The sequence below is a fragment of the Eschrichtius robustus genome, chromosome 1 (assembly GCF_028021215.1).
Source record: "Eschrichtius robustus isolate mEscRob2 chromosome 1, mEscRob2.pri, whole genome shotgun sequence".
NCBI classification, from domain to species: Eukaryota; Metazoa; Chordata; class Mammalia; order Artiodactyla; family Eschrichtiidae; genus Eschrichtius; species Eschrichtius robustus.
This window is the reverse complement of record NC_090824.1, coordinates 181,620,919-181,635,130: the sequence shown is the minus strand read 5'-3', so window position 1 is coordinate 181,635,130 and position 14,212 is coordinate 181,620,919. Positions and strand designations below refer to the sequence as shown.

The 14,212-nt window shown below is 34.9% G+C and overlaps 1 protein-coding gene and 1 pseudogene across 1 annotated transcript in view; one reads left to right on the top strand and one right to left on the bottom strand.

Moving 5' to 3' along the window:
- The window catches only part of YME1L1 (YME1 like 1 ATPase), a 33,490-nt gene extending 19,809 nt beyond the window's left edge, over window positions 1-13,681 (top strand). Inside the window, exons 9-19 of the mRNA XM_068560369.1 lie at window positions 1,692-1,782; window positions 2,732-2,884; window positions 5,625-5,757; window positions 6,470-6,532; window positions 7,659-7,771; window positions 8,629-8,784; window positions 9,785-9,936; window positions 10,574-10,700; window positions 10,793-10,866; window positions 11,500-11,586; window positions 13,316-13,681. Coding sequence (XP_068416470.1) covers window positions 1,692-1,782; window positions 2,732-2,884; window positions 5,625-5,757; window positions 6,470-6,532; window positions 7,659-7,771; window positions 8,629-8,784; window positions 9,785-9,936; window positions 10,574-10,700; window positions 10,793-10,866; window positions 11,500-11,586; window positions 13,316-13,459 — 1,293 coding nt within the window. The 3' untranslated portion in view covers window positions 13,460-13,681. The remainder of the gene's footprint in view (window positions 1-1,691; window positions 1,783-2,731; window positions 2,885-5,624; window positions 5,758-6,469; window positions 6,533-7,658; window positions 7,772-8,628; window positions 8,785-9,784; window positions 9,937-10,573; window positions 10,701-10,792; window positions 10,867-11,499; window positions 11,587-13,315) is intronic.
- On the bottom strand, window positions 4,522-5,262 carry LOC137761536 (synaptophysin-like protein 1 pseudogene; annotated as a pseudogene).
- Window positions 13,682-14,212: the final 531 nt, after the last annotated feature.

The window sequence follows — 14,212 nt, the reverse complement described above, 5'->3', positions numbered from 1 at the left end:
CCTGGATGGGGGCCGGTCACCAGAAAGATCAAGCCATGATTAGGATCTTAGAACTTTCACCTCCACTGTATTCTCCAGAGAGGGGAGAGGGGCTGGAAAGGGAGTTAATAATTGATCATGCCTGTGTGAGGAAACTCCCATAAAAATCCCAACAGGTCCGGGTTCGGGGAGCTTTCAGTTGGTGAACATGTGGAGGCGTGAGGAGAGTAGCGTTTTCAGAGAGGATGTGGAGGGGCCTGTGCCTCTTCCTGTGTCCCTTGCCCTACCTGTCTCTTCCTTCTGGCTGTTCTGAGTTATATCCTTTCATAATAAACCAGTAGTCTAGCACCTAAACTGGTTTCCTGAGTTCTCTGAGCTGCTCTAGCAAATTAATCAAACACAAGGAGGGGTTGTGGGAACCTCCAATTTATAGCCAATTGGTAGAAGCACAGAGACAACCTAGACTTGGGATTGGCATCTGAGGTGTGTGTGTGTGGTGGTAAGTCTTGTGGGACTTTGGCCCAAAGATGTGTTTCATGTTCACCCCTTCCCAGGTACTTTCTTTTTAACACTGCCCAATGTACTTGAGCTTTCTCACTGAGAGTTATTTAAAGTTGTGTAATGTGAGGTTGCAGGTTGGCTGCAAATATGTTATTACGCCAGTGTAATTTAAAATAAATAAATATGTGAAAGTACACATGCAGAGGCATTTTTAATTTACATTGGTAGCCAACATTTTAAAATTGAAGTTTCACCCACAAAAAGATTTCCGGGTTGTTTGTTCATTTGTTTTTTGAAAATTGAAGTCTGGAGCACTAGGCCTGTATTCTTTGGCAGAGCCATGTTGTGGTTGTCTTTAAAGGGACTGTTGCTTTCCAGTTCAGCACATTGCCACCACTGTTGTTTTACATCTGGCCTTCTGCACTCATTGACTGATACCGTTTTGCCACTAGGAATTTGCATTTGTGACTTCTGGTTATATGCTGACTAGGAAAATGGCTCACCATTTTTGATAGGCAGCTTTCTTAATCTTATATCAGAGTTTTAAAGTTGAACTAGTATTCTGATTGCCATTTTTGTTGGCCAGATTGGGCTTTATTTTTGCTAGGGATCTCAATTCTGCAATATTTTATATTTTGGAGATTAAATGTTTTAAATTTTTTTTACCACAGCCATTTATAAAACAATGTTAGTACACTATAGCTTAATTTTTCTCACTGTCCTTTGGCATTTGTCAGGAACTAAATCGTTTATAATCTAGTAGTAGTTCCTTGTAATGAAAATGATCTCATAACTAATCACAAATTAATGTTATAACTTAAACACAGACTTCCTTATCATTAATATATAGTAAGTCCACATAATTTGCCCTTGAAGCTTATAACCAGGTCCAACAAAGTTTTGGATTTGAAACTTACTAGGTGACTCTTTATATTAAATGCCACTGACACATTTAATGAGAATTTTGAATATAACAGTTCTTTTTAACCAAAGGAAGCAGTTAAAAAGGGTTTTTGTTAGGATATATAAGGAGACTTCATATAACTGGCATTGAGGGTCAGGAGAAAACTCTGAGTATTTCTAAAGGGGCCTTTTTGTATACTTTCAGTGAAACAAAAAGCCAAGTTAATTTAATCTACAGTTAAATTTATGATATTCAAAGAGGGTATCTTGGTAATATAATAAATATTTGGTAAATTGTATCACTTTAGGTGGAGGAAGCTAAACAAGAATTACAAGAAGTTGTTGAATTCTTGAAAAATCCACAAAAATTTACTGTTCTTGGAGGTAAACTTCCAAAAGGTAAGATATCTTCCCTTTCGCATAACTTGACAAAATACTGTAATATGTCACTAATTTAACTTTTATCAGATTTGACTGATCAAAGTTTAATTCTTAATTGCTATTTTACAAATAAGTGCTCATTCTGAACATACTGTTCTGTAATCTTTTTTTTTTTAATTTGGTAATTTAAAATTTTGTTATAATTTCAAACTTTAAGTAAATTACAACAATAAATAGTACAAAGAACTCCCTCCATACTTTTAACTCATGAGACTCAAAATTTTTTTAATGTTTTGTTCTATTTGCTCATTCCTTTCTTTACATAACATGTATTTTTTTTTTTTTTAAACATCTTTATTGAAGTATAATTGCCTTACAATGGTGTGTTAGCTTCTGCTTTATAACAAAGTGAATCAGTTATACATATACAATATGTTCCCATTTCTCTTCCCTCTTGCATCTCCCTCCCTCCCACCCTCCCCATCCCACCCCTCTAGGTGGTCACAAAGCACTGAGCTGATCTCCCTGTGCTATGCGGCTAACATGTATTTTTTAAACCATTTGCAAGTAAATTATAGATGTCATGCTCCTTTGCCCCTAAATACCTCATTGTGTATTTCCTAAGAATTACGGATATTCTCTTTACACCACTTCAGTACAGTTATTAAAATCAGGAAATTTAACATAGATCCAAAACTATTATCTAATTCAAAGTCATATTCAAATTTCAGCATTTGTCCCAATATGTAAACAGTATTTAAATGATATAGGAGAATTAGTTAAGGAGCAGATCCTGAAGTGAATCATTAGTAGAGACAAATACGTTTTGGCTATGTTTCAAAATATTGGTCATTGATGTGCCTTCAACTGCAAAGCTATATAAATTAATAATTATTTGTTATAAGTTCATGTCAGGCTTTGTTTCTCATTTTTAATTTGAACCATTCTTGTTTATTTTTTCTTTTAGGAATTCTTTTAGTTGGACCACCAGGGACAGGAAAGACACTTCTTGCCCGAGCTGTGGCCGGAGAAGCTGATGTTCCTTTTTATTATGCTTCTGGATCAGAATTTGATGAGATGTTTGTGGGTGTGGGAGCCAGCCGTATAAGAAATCTTTTTAGTAGGTTTTAATGTATCTTTCATACAGTACTAATTTCTCTTAACTTTAGGGGAAGATGGTTTCTTACCCTTTCTTTGCTACCTGTTTCTGATTGATATAATTGGCTGAAGTAGCCATTGTAGGGTTCTGGTTTCAGATAACTTAGTGTGTGAGCTAAAATAGAACTGTACTTTCTTTCCCCAATTAGTCGGAAGAGCTAGTGGAAGTGCTAGATTGCTGGGTGAGGCTGGGCGCTACTGAAAAGCTGGGTTTTTGTTTGTTTTGTTTTGGGGGTTTTTGGGATGTGTTTTGTTTTCACCTTATTTATCAATTCTTTTCTTTTTTTTTTCTTTTAACTTCTTTATTAAGCTGGTTGCATAAAAGATATACATTCTCATATTGACAATTCTTGTCATGAACAAAAGAAACAAAAATAAGGCAATAGTAAGATGTGCTTCACATATAAACAATCATGCGGTAGTAGGAAATCTGGCCCTGTACAACAAAAATATTAGGTAGCAAAATGTGAATAAGCCCCGTATTCAGAAGATATCCAGATGTGTGAGCAAAGACAGCACACCCGTAATAGAACCCACTTAGGTTCCTTGTTTATTACGCATAATTCCTTAATTATCCATTTGTGAAATAAGAATAAACATTAAGAAACATGAGATCCAAATTGCATTCATTTTCACAATATCAATACTAAACTCAAAATAGCAACTTCATTGAATATAAATGTTAAATGTTTCAAAAGTAAAAGGCAATCTTAATTTTTTGTAACCCTATGAATAGAGTCTGCAAAAAAAGGTAGATTATTTTACTCTACTTACAAGGAGACTAGGCCTCAGCCTGCACTGAAGGAGTATGAGCAACAAAAGACAGCAAACAAATATCATTAGGAGTAATGCCCATACATATCAAAATATCTCGATGAACCATGTTCTACTTATATAGCCAATCTATTAAATAACCAGCATAATGGAAGCTTACACCTCATGCAAGAGAATTACTAAATTAACTATGTATCTATTAGAAATTTCTAAACCCCACTCCCAAAACAATTTTAGTACACCTATCAAGTACTGTAGGTCATTTAGAAAAACAGAAATAAAACATACACACAGCCTTTGTATTAAAAACTTTCATAATCTGTAAACAGTGTTCAGATATAAACTGTGAACTAAATGTTTTTTCTAAATATGATTTATGTAATCAAGACTTTCTTAAACGAAGACAGGTCTTAGGAATATGATCTGTACAAACTTACAGTAGTGTATATTCCAATAGAGATTTTCTTCCTATTATGATATAACAATATAACTCTTTTCTGAGTGAAGATATATGTTAAGGCTTAAGGTGTAAACACTTTGGAAGGCAAACAACTTAGTGAAGAAATTACTGTTCATTTAAAAATGTGTATCATCTCATAATAGGCCCCAGAATTTTCAAATTCACATGTGAGAATACATTTACATCTTAAATTTCTAGGAAAGGCACAAGCTTTATTGTAAAAAAGCAGCAAAATTTTAAACCCACCAATTTATTGAAAAAGCCGTTACTTTTATTAGAAACAAAAAATGCTTCTCAAGATGTTGGCAACAAGTCATAGTATAGACATCTGTTTCAAACAGTGTACTTCTCTCTTCAATAATAAATTATATTCCAGTTGGAGGAGGAATACCTCCTTGGCTATGGGAAGTAGAAGTATTTGAGGGACTGTGTAAGCTGGTCTCCTTGTACACAAACCATGCATTTCCTCCCCAAAGTATCACATTCAGAAAGCCAAAGATCACAGATGCATTTAGGGATCCCATACTAGTCACAGAGCCAGAATGACATATCACTCCTTGTTGATTGCAAGGCAGAAGTTCCTGGACAATATTGCGACCAGTAGCTGTTTTAATATCTGTAAGAGCTTTAGCCCAGGCTGAAGTGCTCACCAACCACAAAAAAGTGGCAACAAGAGTAACAACGAAGTCAACCATGGGAAGTTTTCGACTATCACGATACAGGTTCGTGTAACCAACATAGAGCAGCGATGCAGTACAGGAAGACAAAGACTGCAAAAGTAACATACAATTGTGCAGAAGAATAATCTCCAATAAGGACATAACTTTTCCAATCTACACCACACACATTTACACCTTGAGGTGCCTGAAATGATGCTTCATTCAACCTGAATGGATAACCAAAAGTAGCTGTAATCGTTTTATTGTCAGAAACTTTAGGACGACAAGCCACTTGAATTTCTGTTTTGCCCTTAAAACCTCCACAGGTGGCAAAAGCAAAGATAGAAGCAATCCACTCGAGGACCTTGCTGAAGCCGAGCGGCTCCTTGAGCGGGTTGAGGTTGAGCTGGAAGGAGGACATCCTCTGAGGGAAGGAGGGAAAGAGAGTCAGGACGATGGGGTGGAGGAGGAGGGGGACAGATGAGACAGAGCTGCCCGGCCACGAGAAAGGGCAAGCGGGGCGGGCCTATCAATTCTTTAGTATGTATTTAAAAAGTATTTGTCTCAAATCTGATTGTATTTGGTTTGTACAACTAGGAGGAATGAATACTCAATGGTATAATTTTTTTTTTCTTCGGAGGCTACTGTTCTTAAATCAGTTAAGAAAGACCTCCTTTTATGTATTTTCTCCCTACTGAATGTCTTTTTTTGGCTTTTTAACTATCTTACAAGTTGTTAAATATTTATGCAATTTTATTTAAAAAGTATTGATTTTATTAAACTTATTTGAATCTTTTCTGTCTTCTTAGGGGAAGCAAAAGCAAATGCCCCGTGTGTTATATTTATTGATGAATTAGATTCTGTTGGTGGGAAGCGAATTGAATCTCCAATGCATCCATATTCACGGCAGACCATAAATCAACTTCTTGCTGAAATGGATGGGTAATTGAATATTCCTCTGTCTTTAGAATTTGGTGATACATTTGGTAGCATACCAGAGATAGGAAAAATTTTATGTTTATAGGCAACAGAGTAGTCCCTCGTGCAAGAAGTAAAGACAAGCTGTTTTGACTATTGTATTGTTTTTACTAATGGGATCATTGATAATTGTTATATCAACTTCTCTTAAATTAAAAAATAGATTTTTCATTTACTGTAGTATGACTGGAAAGCAGTGATTCCAGCTGAAAGTAGTAGTCCCTTTGGAGATGTAAAGGGAGAATACCCTTATCCCTGCACTGTTTGTGACTAGCTTTGGGTGTTGCTGTAGATCAAAAAAATGTTTCTTAAAGTCATATAAGGCATTCTGGAAGTCTAGGAGCAAATAATTTGAATTGGTAAACTTGAAAATAATTTTTCAAAAATTAGTCAGGGACTCAAGCTTTTTGTGTCAGGTCATCTCTTCCTAACTAGAAAAATTATTATGAAGGTATGTAACCACAGATGATTTGGTGATTTATTATTAACAGTTTTATTGAAGTGCACTGGCATTTTAAAAAACAATTAGAGATGCCTTATCATTTTGGGCATTAAAAAGATCAATCCCTTTTCTTTGCTGTTAGTAAGATTAATGATAAACAGTTTTGCATAGAACATTTCTACGTGTGTGCTGTTTTAATTTTCAATGAAAAGGTACTTTTTTTTTTTTAAATAGTTTTAAACCCAACGAAGGAGTTATCATCATAGGAGCCACAAACTTCCCAGAGGCATTAGATAAGTAAGTATTAAAATTTTTGTGATATATTCTAGAATAATGATGAACTTTAAAAACATTGTGCTAAGTGAAGGAAACCCATCACAAAACATCACATATTATATGATTGCTTTTATATGAAATGTCTAGAATAAGCAGATCCATAGCAACAGAAAGTAATTTAGTGGTTGCCAGAGGTTGGGGAAAATGGGGAATACCTGCCAGTAGATTTGGGGTTTCTTTCAGCTGGAGGAGGGGGGAGGGGGTAAAAATTCTCTAAAATTAGATTGTGGTGATGGTTGGGCAACTCTGAATATATTAAAAACCACTGGGTTACACTACCAAATGTAAGATAGATAGCTAGTGGGAAGCAGCTGCAAAGCACAGGGAGATCAGCTCAGTGCTTTGTGACCACCTAGAGGGGTGGGATAGGGAGGGTGGGAGGGAGGAGCAAGAGGGAGGGGATTTGGGGATATATGTATACATATAGCTGATTCACTTTGTTATACAGCAGAAACTAACACAACATTGTAAAGCAAATTATACCCCAATAACGATGTTAAAAAAAAAACAAAACACTGGGTTATCGACTTCAAATTCTATGATATGAAAATTGTATCTCAGTAAAGCTGCTAAAAGAATCTTCTCACAACTTAAACATCACAAAGCTTTTGAGTGGGGGGTGGAGAGGATTTTTAGAATAAAATTTACTATAGTTTAAAATTTTTATTGGTTTTATTATATAGAAGTTATTCATACTTTCATTTGATCTAATAGTTAGTTCTTGCCTAAGACTCTAGTTTAACATTTCGTACTTGATAGCAGTAAGATGGATGTGTAGCTCTCATAATAGATTGCTGTAGAATTATTTGTTCCTTGACTGGCTGACTTGCATGTCTTTGTCTCTGAAGGGTTGTATGCTATCTAGATGCACACATTTATCTATATGAACCTTTGTTCTGCCTTCCGGTTATTGAAACTGTTATTTGAGCCACGTTTTATAAGGAACTAATCTGAATATTTATGTTCAAAATAAATATTGGTTGCCATTGTCTTTCCATCTTCTCTTTGGGATGTCAGTCCTGTTTAACTTGACCTTCAGCACAGTCAGCTTATTAATTTATATTTTCTTTTTGTATTCTCCCTTTAGCGCCTTAATACGTCCTGGTCGTTTTGACATGCAGGTTACAGTTCCAAGGCCAGATGTAAAAGGTCGAACAGAAATCTTGAAGTGGTATCTCAATAAAATAAAGTTTGATCAGTGTAAGTCTAATTCAATGATACAGACATTATCTCCATAAAATGGTAATATATCAATCCACCCTGTTTGTGGTCCTTACTCAGGATGTCTTAAAAGACAAATTCCTTTAAATGTCTATTTTTCTCTCCTCTTGTTTGTCCATAAAGTCCATTTCTCAATTATTGTGTATCCAGAGATTCTGTCATTTTGAATCCCGATTCTAAAGAAAGTTTTGTTTTGAGTACTGAGATAGATAATACTTGATGAATCTATGTATAAATGTTTCTTTAGATGAATGTAAAATATAAAATAATATAAAAAGCACCTGTATATTATGAGCATAGTACCTCATGATATAGTCACTTTGGGGCCAAAAGAGGGGAAGCAAACTATAAAACAAAACACATGGAAATATTATGGAACCACCTGAGTAATAAAAGCAGCTATTAAAGCTGCAGTCTTTTCAAAGATATCTGAATCAATTCATAAAACCAAATATGTTTCCGATAATAAGGGGGGCTTTTATGTCCAAAGTTATTTCAAGATGAAATTCTGAAAACAAAATGTTGTCTATGAATGTGCGTTTTCAGTTTGTGGTTAGGCCATAATTAAAGGTTTGTAAATCGTTATCTGGCAACTCTACCTTTCTTTGTTTATCACAAACTTATTTAAATATAAGAACTTTTGTGATTTGTCCCAATGACAATTTTAATGGTGTGTTTAATAGCAGTTTTGGCTTTTTCCTCTTAGAATTTAGTGAATTAAGCTTTTGTAAAATTACAGTTCATGATGGCTATTTTCTTTTGCAATGTGAGTTCTTTATGAAGAGGCTTTTATTAGCTCTTCTGAAATTTTAATATTGTGTCCTGTCTGCATATAGCTGTTGATCCAGAAATCATAGCTCGAGGTACTGTTGGATTTTCTGGAGCAGAGTTGGAGAATCTTGTGAACCAAGCTGCTTTAAAGGCAGCTGTTGATGGAAAAGAAATGGTTACCATGAAGGAACTAGAGTTTTCCAAAGATAAAATCCTAATGGGTAGGTTTTCTTTTTTTCTTCTTTTTTTTCCCTATCTTATACTGTTCATTATGTTAGAGAAAAAATTCTTTGTTTTTTAAATTGCCACTTGGTAATTTTTGGTTTGGTGGTAATTCACTCTTTTTTTTTTTTTTTTTTTTTTATTTATTTATTGGCTGCATTGGGTCTTCGTTGCTGCATGCGGGCTTTCTCTAGTTGCAGCGAGCGGGGGCTACTCTTCATTGTGGTGCATGGGCTTCTCATTACGGTGGCTTCTCTTCTTGTGGAACATGGGCTCTAGGTGCGTGGGCTTCAGTAGTTGTGGCTTGCGGGCTCTAGAACTCAGGCTCAGTAGTTGTGGCGCACGGGCTTAGTTGCTCCGTGGCATGTGGAGTCTTCCTGGACCAGAGCTCGAACCCATGTCCCTTGCATTGGCAGGCGGATTCTTAACCACTGTGCCACCAGGGAAGTCCGAGAAAAAACTCTTAATTTTGAGAGAAAGTTTATAAAAAAGAAAGGTATAGAAACATGCAAATATATACTCAAACAGCCACACAGTTTGGCCTCTTACAGAACAAATATATTATAACTTATATTACACTCTTTGGGGGGCATGAGTGCCCATGTCTTTCCTCTTGTCTGATATTGCTGATAAAAGAATAGTTAATTTTACTGTTTTTCAGTATTTAATTTTTATTTTAAATCTTGAATTGCCTTCAAAACAGGTTATGATATTCCTGTTAAATTAGAAGTTTATTTTCTAGAAATAGAATTAAGCTTTTCCTTTTGATATAAGGATTAAGATGATAGTTCTTACAGTTTGGTTTTCAGTTGACAAATTATGGTTTACATGTGTTGTAGAGTGGAGTCTACTCATTTTTTAAACTTTCACACTTTTAAAATATTTATTAATGATATTAAATCATATTACTCTAAGAATGACTTTGAGGCAAAGGAGCTTCATTCATTTAAATATACCTTCCTAATGGAGTATTTTACTTAAGTAAATTTTTATTCTTAGGTCCTGAGCGTAGAAGTGTGGAAATTGATAACAAAAACAAAACGATCACAGCGTATCATGAATCTGGTCATGCTATTATTGCATATTACACTAAAGATGCAATGCCTATCAACAAAGCTACAATCATGCCACGAGGGCCAACACTTGGACATGTGAGTATCTTTAGTTTTTCTTTTCTTTCAAATAGTGCTCCCCAGGAGCTTATGTAGGAAATTGCTGATGAAAACATTTCAAAAGAAAATTCAGCTACTTCCTAGGTATGTTGATACTTTCTTCTTTAACTTCCTCAACTGTCTTGAAATCAGACATACTTGTGAAATTTATCTGCTAATAAAGGATATCCTTAATATTTCAGATAATATATTTACATTATGAAATATAATTCAGGAATGACAGCAAAATATAATTCTTAAATATGTAGTTGCTCTTTTCCCCTCAAAAGAAATTATGTATCATAGTGACTGGTTCAATAGTTTTTCCTCATTGAGTACAAGTTTCATTTTCATATCTTTCTAATTATAGACATTTTAAACATTTTTGTGCAACGAGGGACAAACAGTTGTATTGCAGCATTAGCTACTTATTATTTATAAACTGCACTTTTGCTTTCCTCATTTTATACATAGCTGGTTTGGTCATCAGTCACCATGACCATCTCTATTAAATGCCACGGAGCTTTCAGCATCGTGGTATTAAGTAAGGTCATGAGAGACAAATGATAATTCAGGTTATTAATGTAAGTGTTTCAAAACTGTGTCTGAATTTCTTCTTTGTTTTTCAATTGTCTAGGTGTCCCTGTTGCCTGAGAATGATCGATGGAACGAAACTAGAGCTCAGCTTCTTGCTCAGATGGATGTCAGTATGGGAGGAAGAGTGGCAGAGGAACTTATATTTGGAACTGATTATATTACAACAGGTTGGCTGTAAAGAAGAGCTTTGGTTCAAATTGTGTTTGTTGGTTTAAAGATTTTTTTTAACTTGAGTTTTATGTATATTTTAAAATTTTAGGTGCTTCCAGTGATTTTGATAATGCAACCAAAATAGCAAAGCGGATGGTCACCAAATTTGGAATGAGTGAAAAGGTAATGGCTAATTTTAATCCTTCCTCATGTATCAAATGTTGATGTGCCAAGTGTCTCTTTGTGGGAGAGGGTTCTCATTTTAAATTGATAGATTTTCCCCTGTCTCATTCCAAATGGATTTAACAAAGCTTACTCTAAACTAAATGTCATTTTCTGAGAAATGTAACATACTCTTTCCATTCCAGCTGCTCAAACAGTAAGAGTTATTACTTCATGAATTAACCAAATGATAATATAAATTCTTTAGCTTTTTTTATTCCTATGACATCGAAGACCTACTTGTTGAGCTTGCTTACTTTGCCCTCTCCACATACTTCACGTTCCTACACTATCACTGTGGCTCCATAAAGCAATTCCAATACTCTGTGAATTGTGGATTTCTGGACTAGAATAGCTGCTAAGGTTTTCTAAGAAGGTACTCAGAACGATACTTAGGATTTAAAATTTTCTCTCTTGCTCACACTTTTTAGTATTATACTTTCAGAAGAATAATGAAGTTTTTTTGCCCTCAAGGGCATTTTTTCCTTGCCCCCATGATATTTATTTTCTTATGTATAGGATAGTACTTCCTCTGTTACATACATTAATGTTGGAGGTTTTTCTGTTGGATTTCTTTCTTTTCATTGATTTTAGCTTGGAGTTATGACCTACAGTGATACAGGGAAACTGAGTCCAGAAACTCAATCTGCTATTGAACAGGAAATCAGAATCCTTCTGAGGGTAATGATCTTTTTTTTTTTTTTTAATGTTTATTTATCTATTTAGTCAAAATGTGCCTAAATATTTGGGTGCTTGCAAAAAAACTAAAGTTCCTCTGTTTTATAAAGTTAATAGGTACACCATTGCTGCCGTGATTAAATATGTCATAGACTGGATCTTTGACATAGACTGGAACCCCTGATCATACACTGGATCTTTATTTTATTCTGGCCATAGGCTAAGAACAATTCATATATATATATATTTTTTAATTAATTAATTTATTTATTTATTTTTGGCTGTTTTGGGTCTTCGTTTCTGTGCGAGGACTTTCTCTAGTTGGGGCAAGTGGGGGCCACTCTTCATGCGGTGCGCGGGGCTCTTACTGTCGCGGCCTTTCTTGTTGCAGAGCACAGGCTCCAGACGCGCAGGCTCAGTAGTTGTGGCTCATGGGCCCAGTTGCTCCGCGGCATGTGGGATCTTCCCAGACCAGGGCTCGAACCCATGTCCCCTGCATTGGCAGGCAGTTTCTCAACCACTGCACCACCAGGGAAGCCCTTTTTTTTTTTTTTTTTTTTAATAAATTTATTTATTTTATTTTTGGCTGCGTTGGGTCTTCGTTGCTGCACATGGGCTTTCTCTAGTTGCAGCGAGCAGGGGCTGCTCTTCATTGTGGTGGCTTCTCTTGTTGCTGAGCATGGTTTCTAGGGGCATGGGCTTCAGTGGTTGTGATGCGGGGGTTCAGTAGTTGTGGCACACGGGCTTAGTTGCTCCACGGCATGTGGGATCTTCCTGGACCAGGGATCGAACCCATGTCCCCTGCATTGGCAGGCGGATTCTTAACCACTGTGCCACCAGGGAAGCCCAGAACAATTTACATTGTGATTTAAATATTCAGTTCTACTTTAGCTGATATATTTCTAGTATTTTATGTATTTAATTTGATTATTTTACTTGGACATGGTTATGTTCAAAATGTCTAGTAATTGTATTGTGTTTATATGACCTATGCTTCTTGGTGTTGATAAATTCATTTTTACATTTTCCACCCAATTTTATAAGGACAAAAATATAATTCGCTAGTAAAATATTGGCATAAACATTGTACAGGCAAATATGACACTGCCAAAAATGAACTGTTATTACTGCCGTTATTCATAAGCTGATAAACTTAATTCAGACTCACCTTTGGAAAGAGAGTTGAAGGATTTAAGTGAAAAGTTCAAGGTGGGTTGCAACAAAAACAAAAATCAAATGTATGGAAGTCAGGGATCACCTTTAATGATACTGTATTACAGTATTGAGAGGTGAGTGTGTTATCAAGTAAAAGAATGGAAATTATATCTTTTCTGGCCATTCTAGATTGAGTAAATTGGTGAAATCTCAAGAGGCAGAAGGAGCAAACTCCCTTTCCTTTTAGCATGTATATTGAAAAGAGAAATAGATTTCTATGTTCACAGACCTTATTTAGAAAGCAGATGAGTACAATGTATACTTTTATTTCTTAAGTAGCTTTTTGTTTAAGTAGTCCTCAGTTATCTCTATGATAGATTTTGAGATTAAAAATATAACATTTGAAAGTATGAAAGAGTTATCTTTAGGGAACCAAGCTTTTAAATGCTTTTATCTTTTATAAATAGAAGTCAATAGATTTTATATTTTTTTAGGGTACATAAAGGCCTTTTATCTCACTTAGGGTTTTTGCTTCTCCTAAAGTTTCTGCCTCTTACATATCTGCTTTGTATTTCAGGATTCGTATGAGCGAGCAAAACATATCTTGAAGACTCATGCAAAAGAGCACAAGAATCTAGCAGAAGCTTTATTGACCTATGAGACTTTGGATGCCAAAGAGATTCAGATTGTTCTTGAGGGGAAGAAATTGGATGTGAGATGATAGCTCTTGATGCATTGTTGGTTTTATTGCAAGACCATAAGTAGCACTGCAGTAGTCGTATTTTGCAACACTTTTCTCCCATTCTTGGTATCACTCAAGGGTGTGAAACACTTTGTCAGTCTTTTGTCACATTTATCTAATTTTGATTATTCTCATGATGGACACCTACTGCAAATAGCAAATTTATTAAAGAAAATAAAGAACTATCAGGATTGAAAACAGCTTGTTTGAGAAATGTCAATCAGTTATTAAGTTGAAAATAAGTAATGATTTTATGGTTGGTTACAGTGCTAGATGTGAATAGAAATTGTGCCTTTAGCTCTTGGGAAGTATTTTTACTTAGGAAAATAAAATTCTTGAAGGATTGTCTTTATTTCTAGATAGTATCACTTATCTTTGATAAAGAAATGATGCTATTTGGCTATTCATAAATCATATTTCTACATACATCAGTGGAAAAAACTTCATTAAGATGCACTTAATTATGATCTAGATTAACCATATATAAAGTGTTTTTTTAAAAATCTAAGAGTAGAGAATTGTGAACCTACAGATACAATCAGAATTTAAATGATTATTATAAGCTTTTTAAAATGCAACTTGCATTTTCATGGTCTTTTTTTTTTTTTTTTAACATTACTATCGCTCTGAAAATGAAGTTTATTTCAGAGCAGCAGTATTTTGTTAAATAAACAAGTAACACACCTCAAATTATGAATAACTATGTAATTATGCTTTGCATTGAAACCAAAA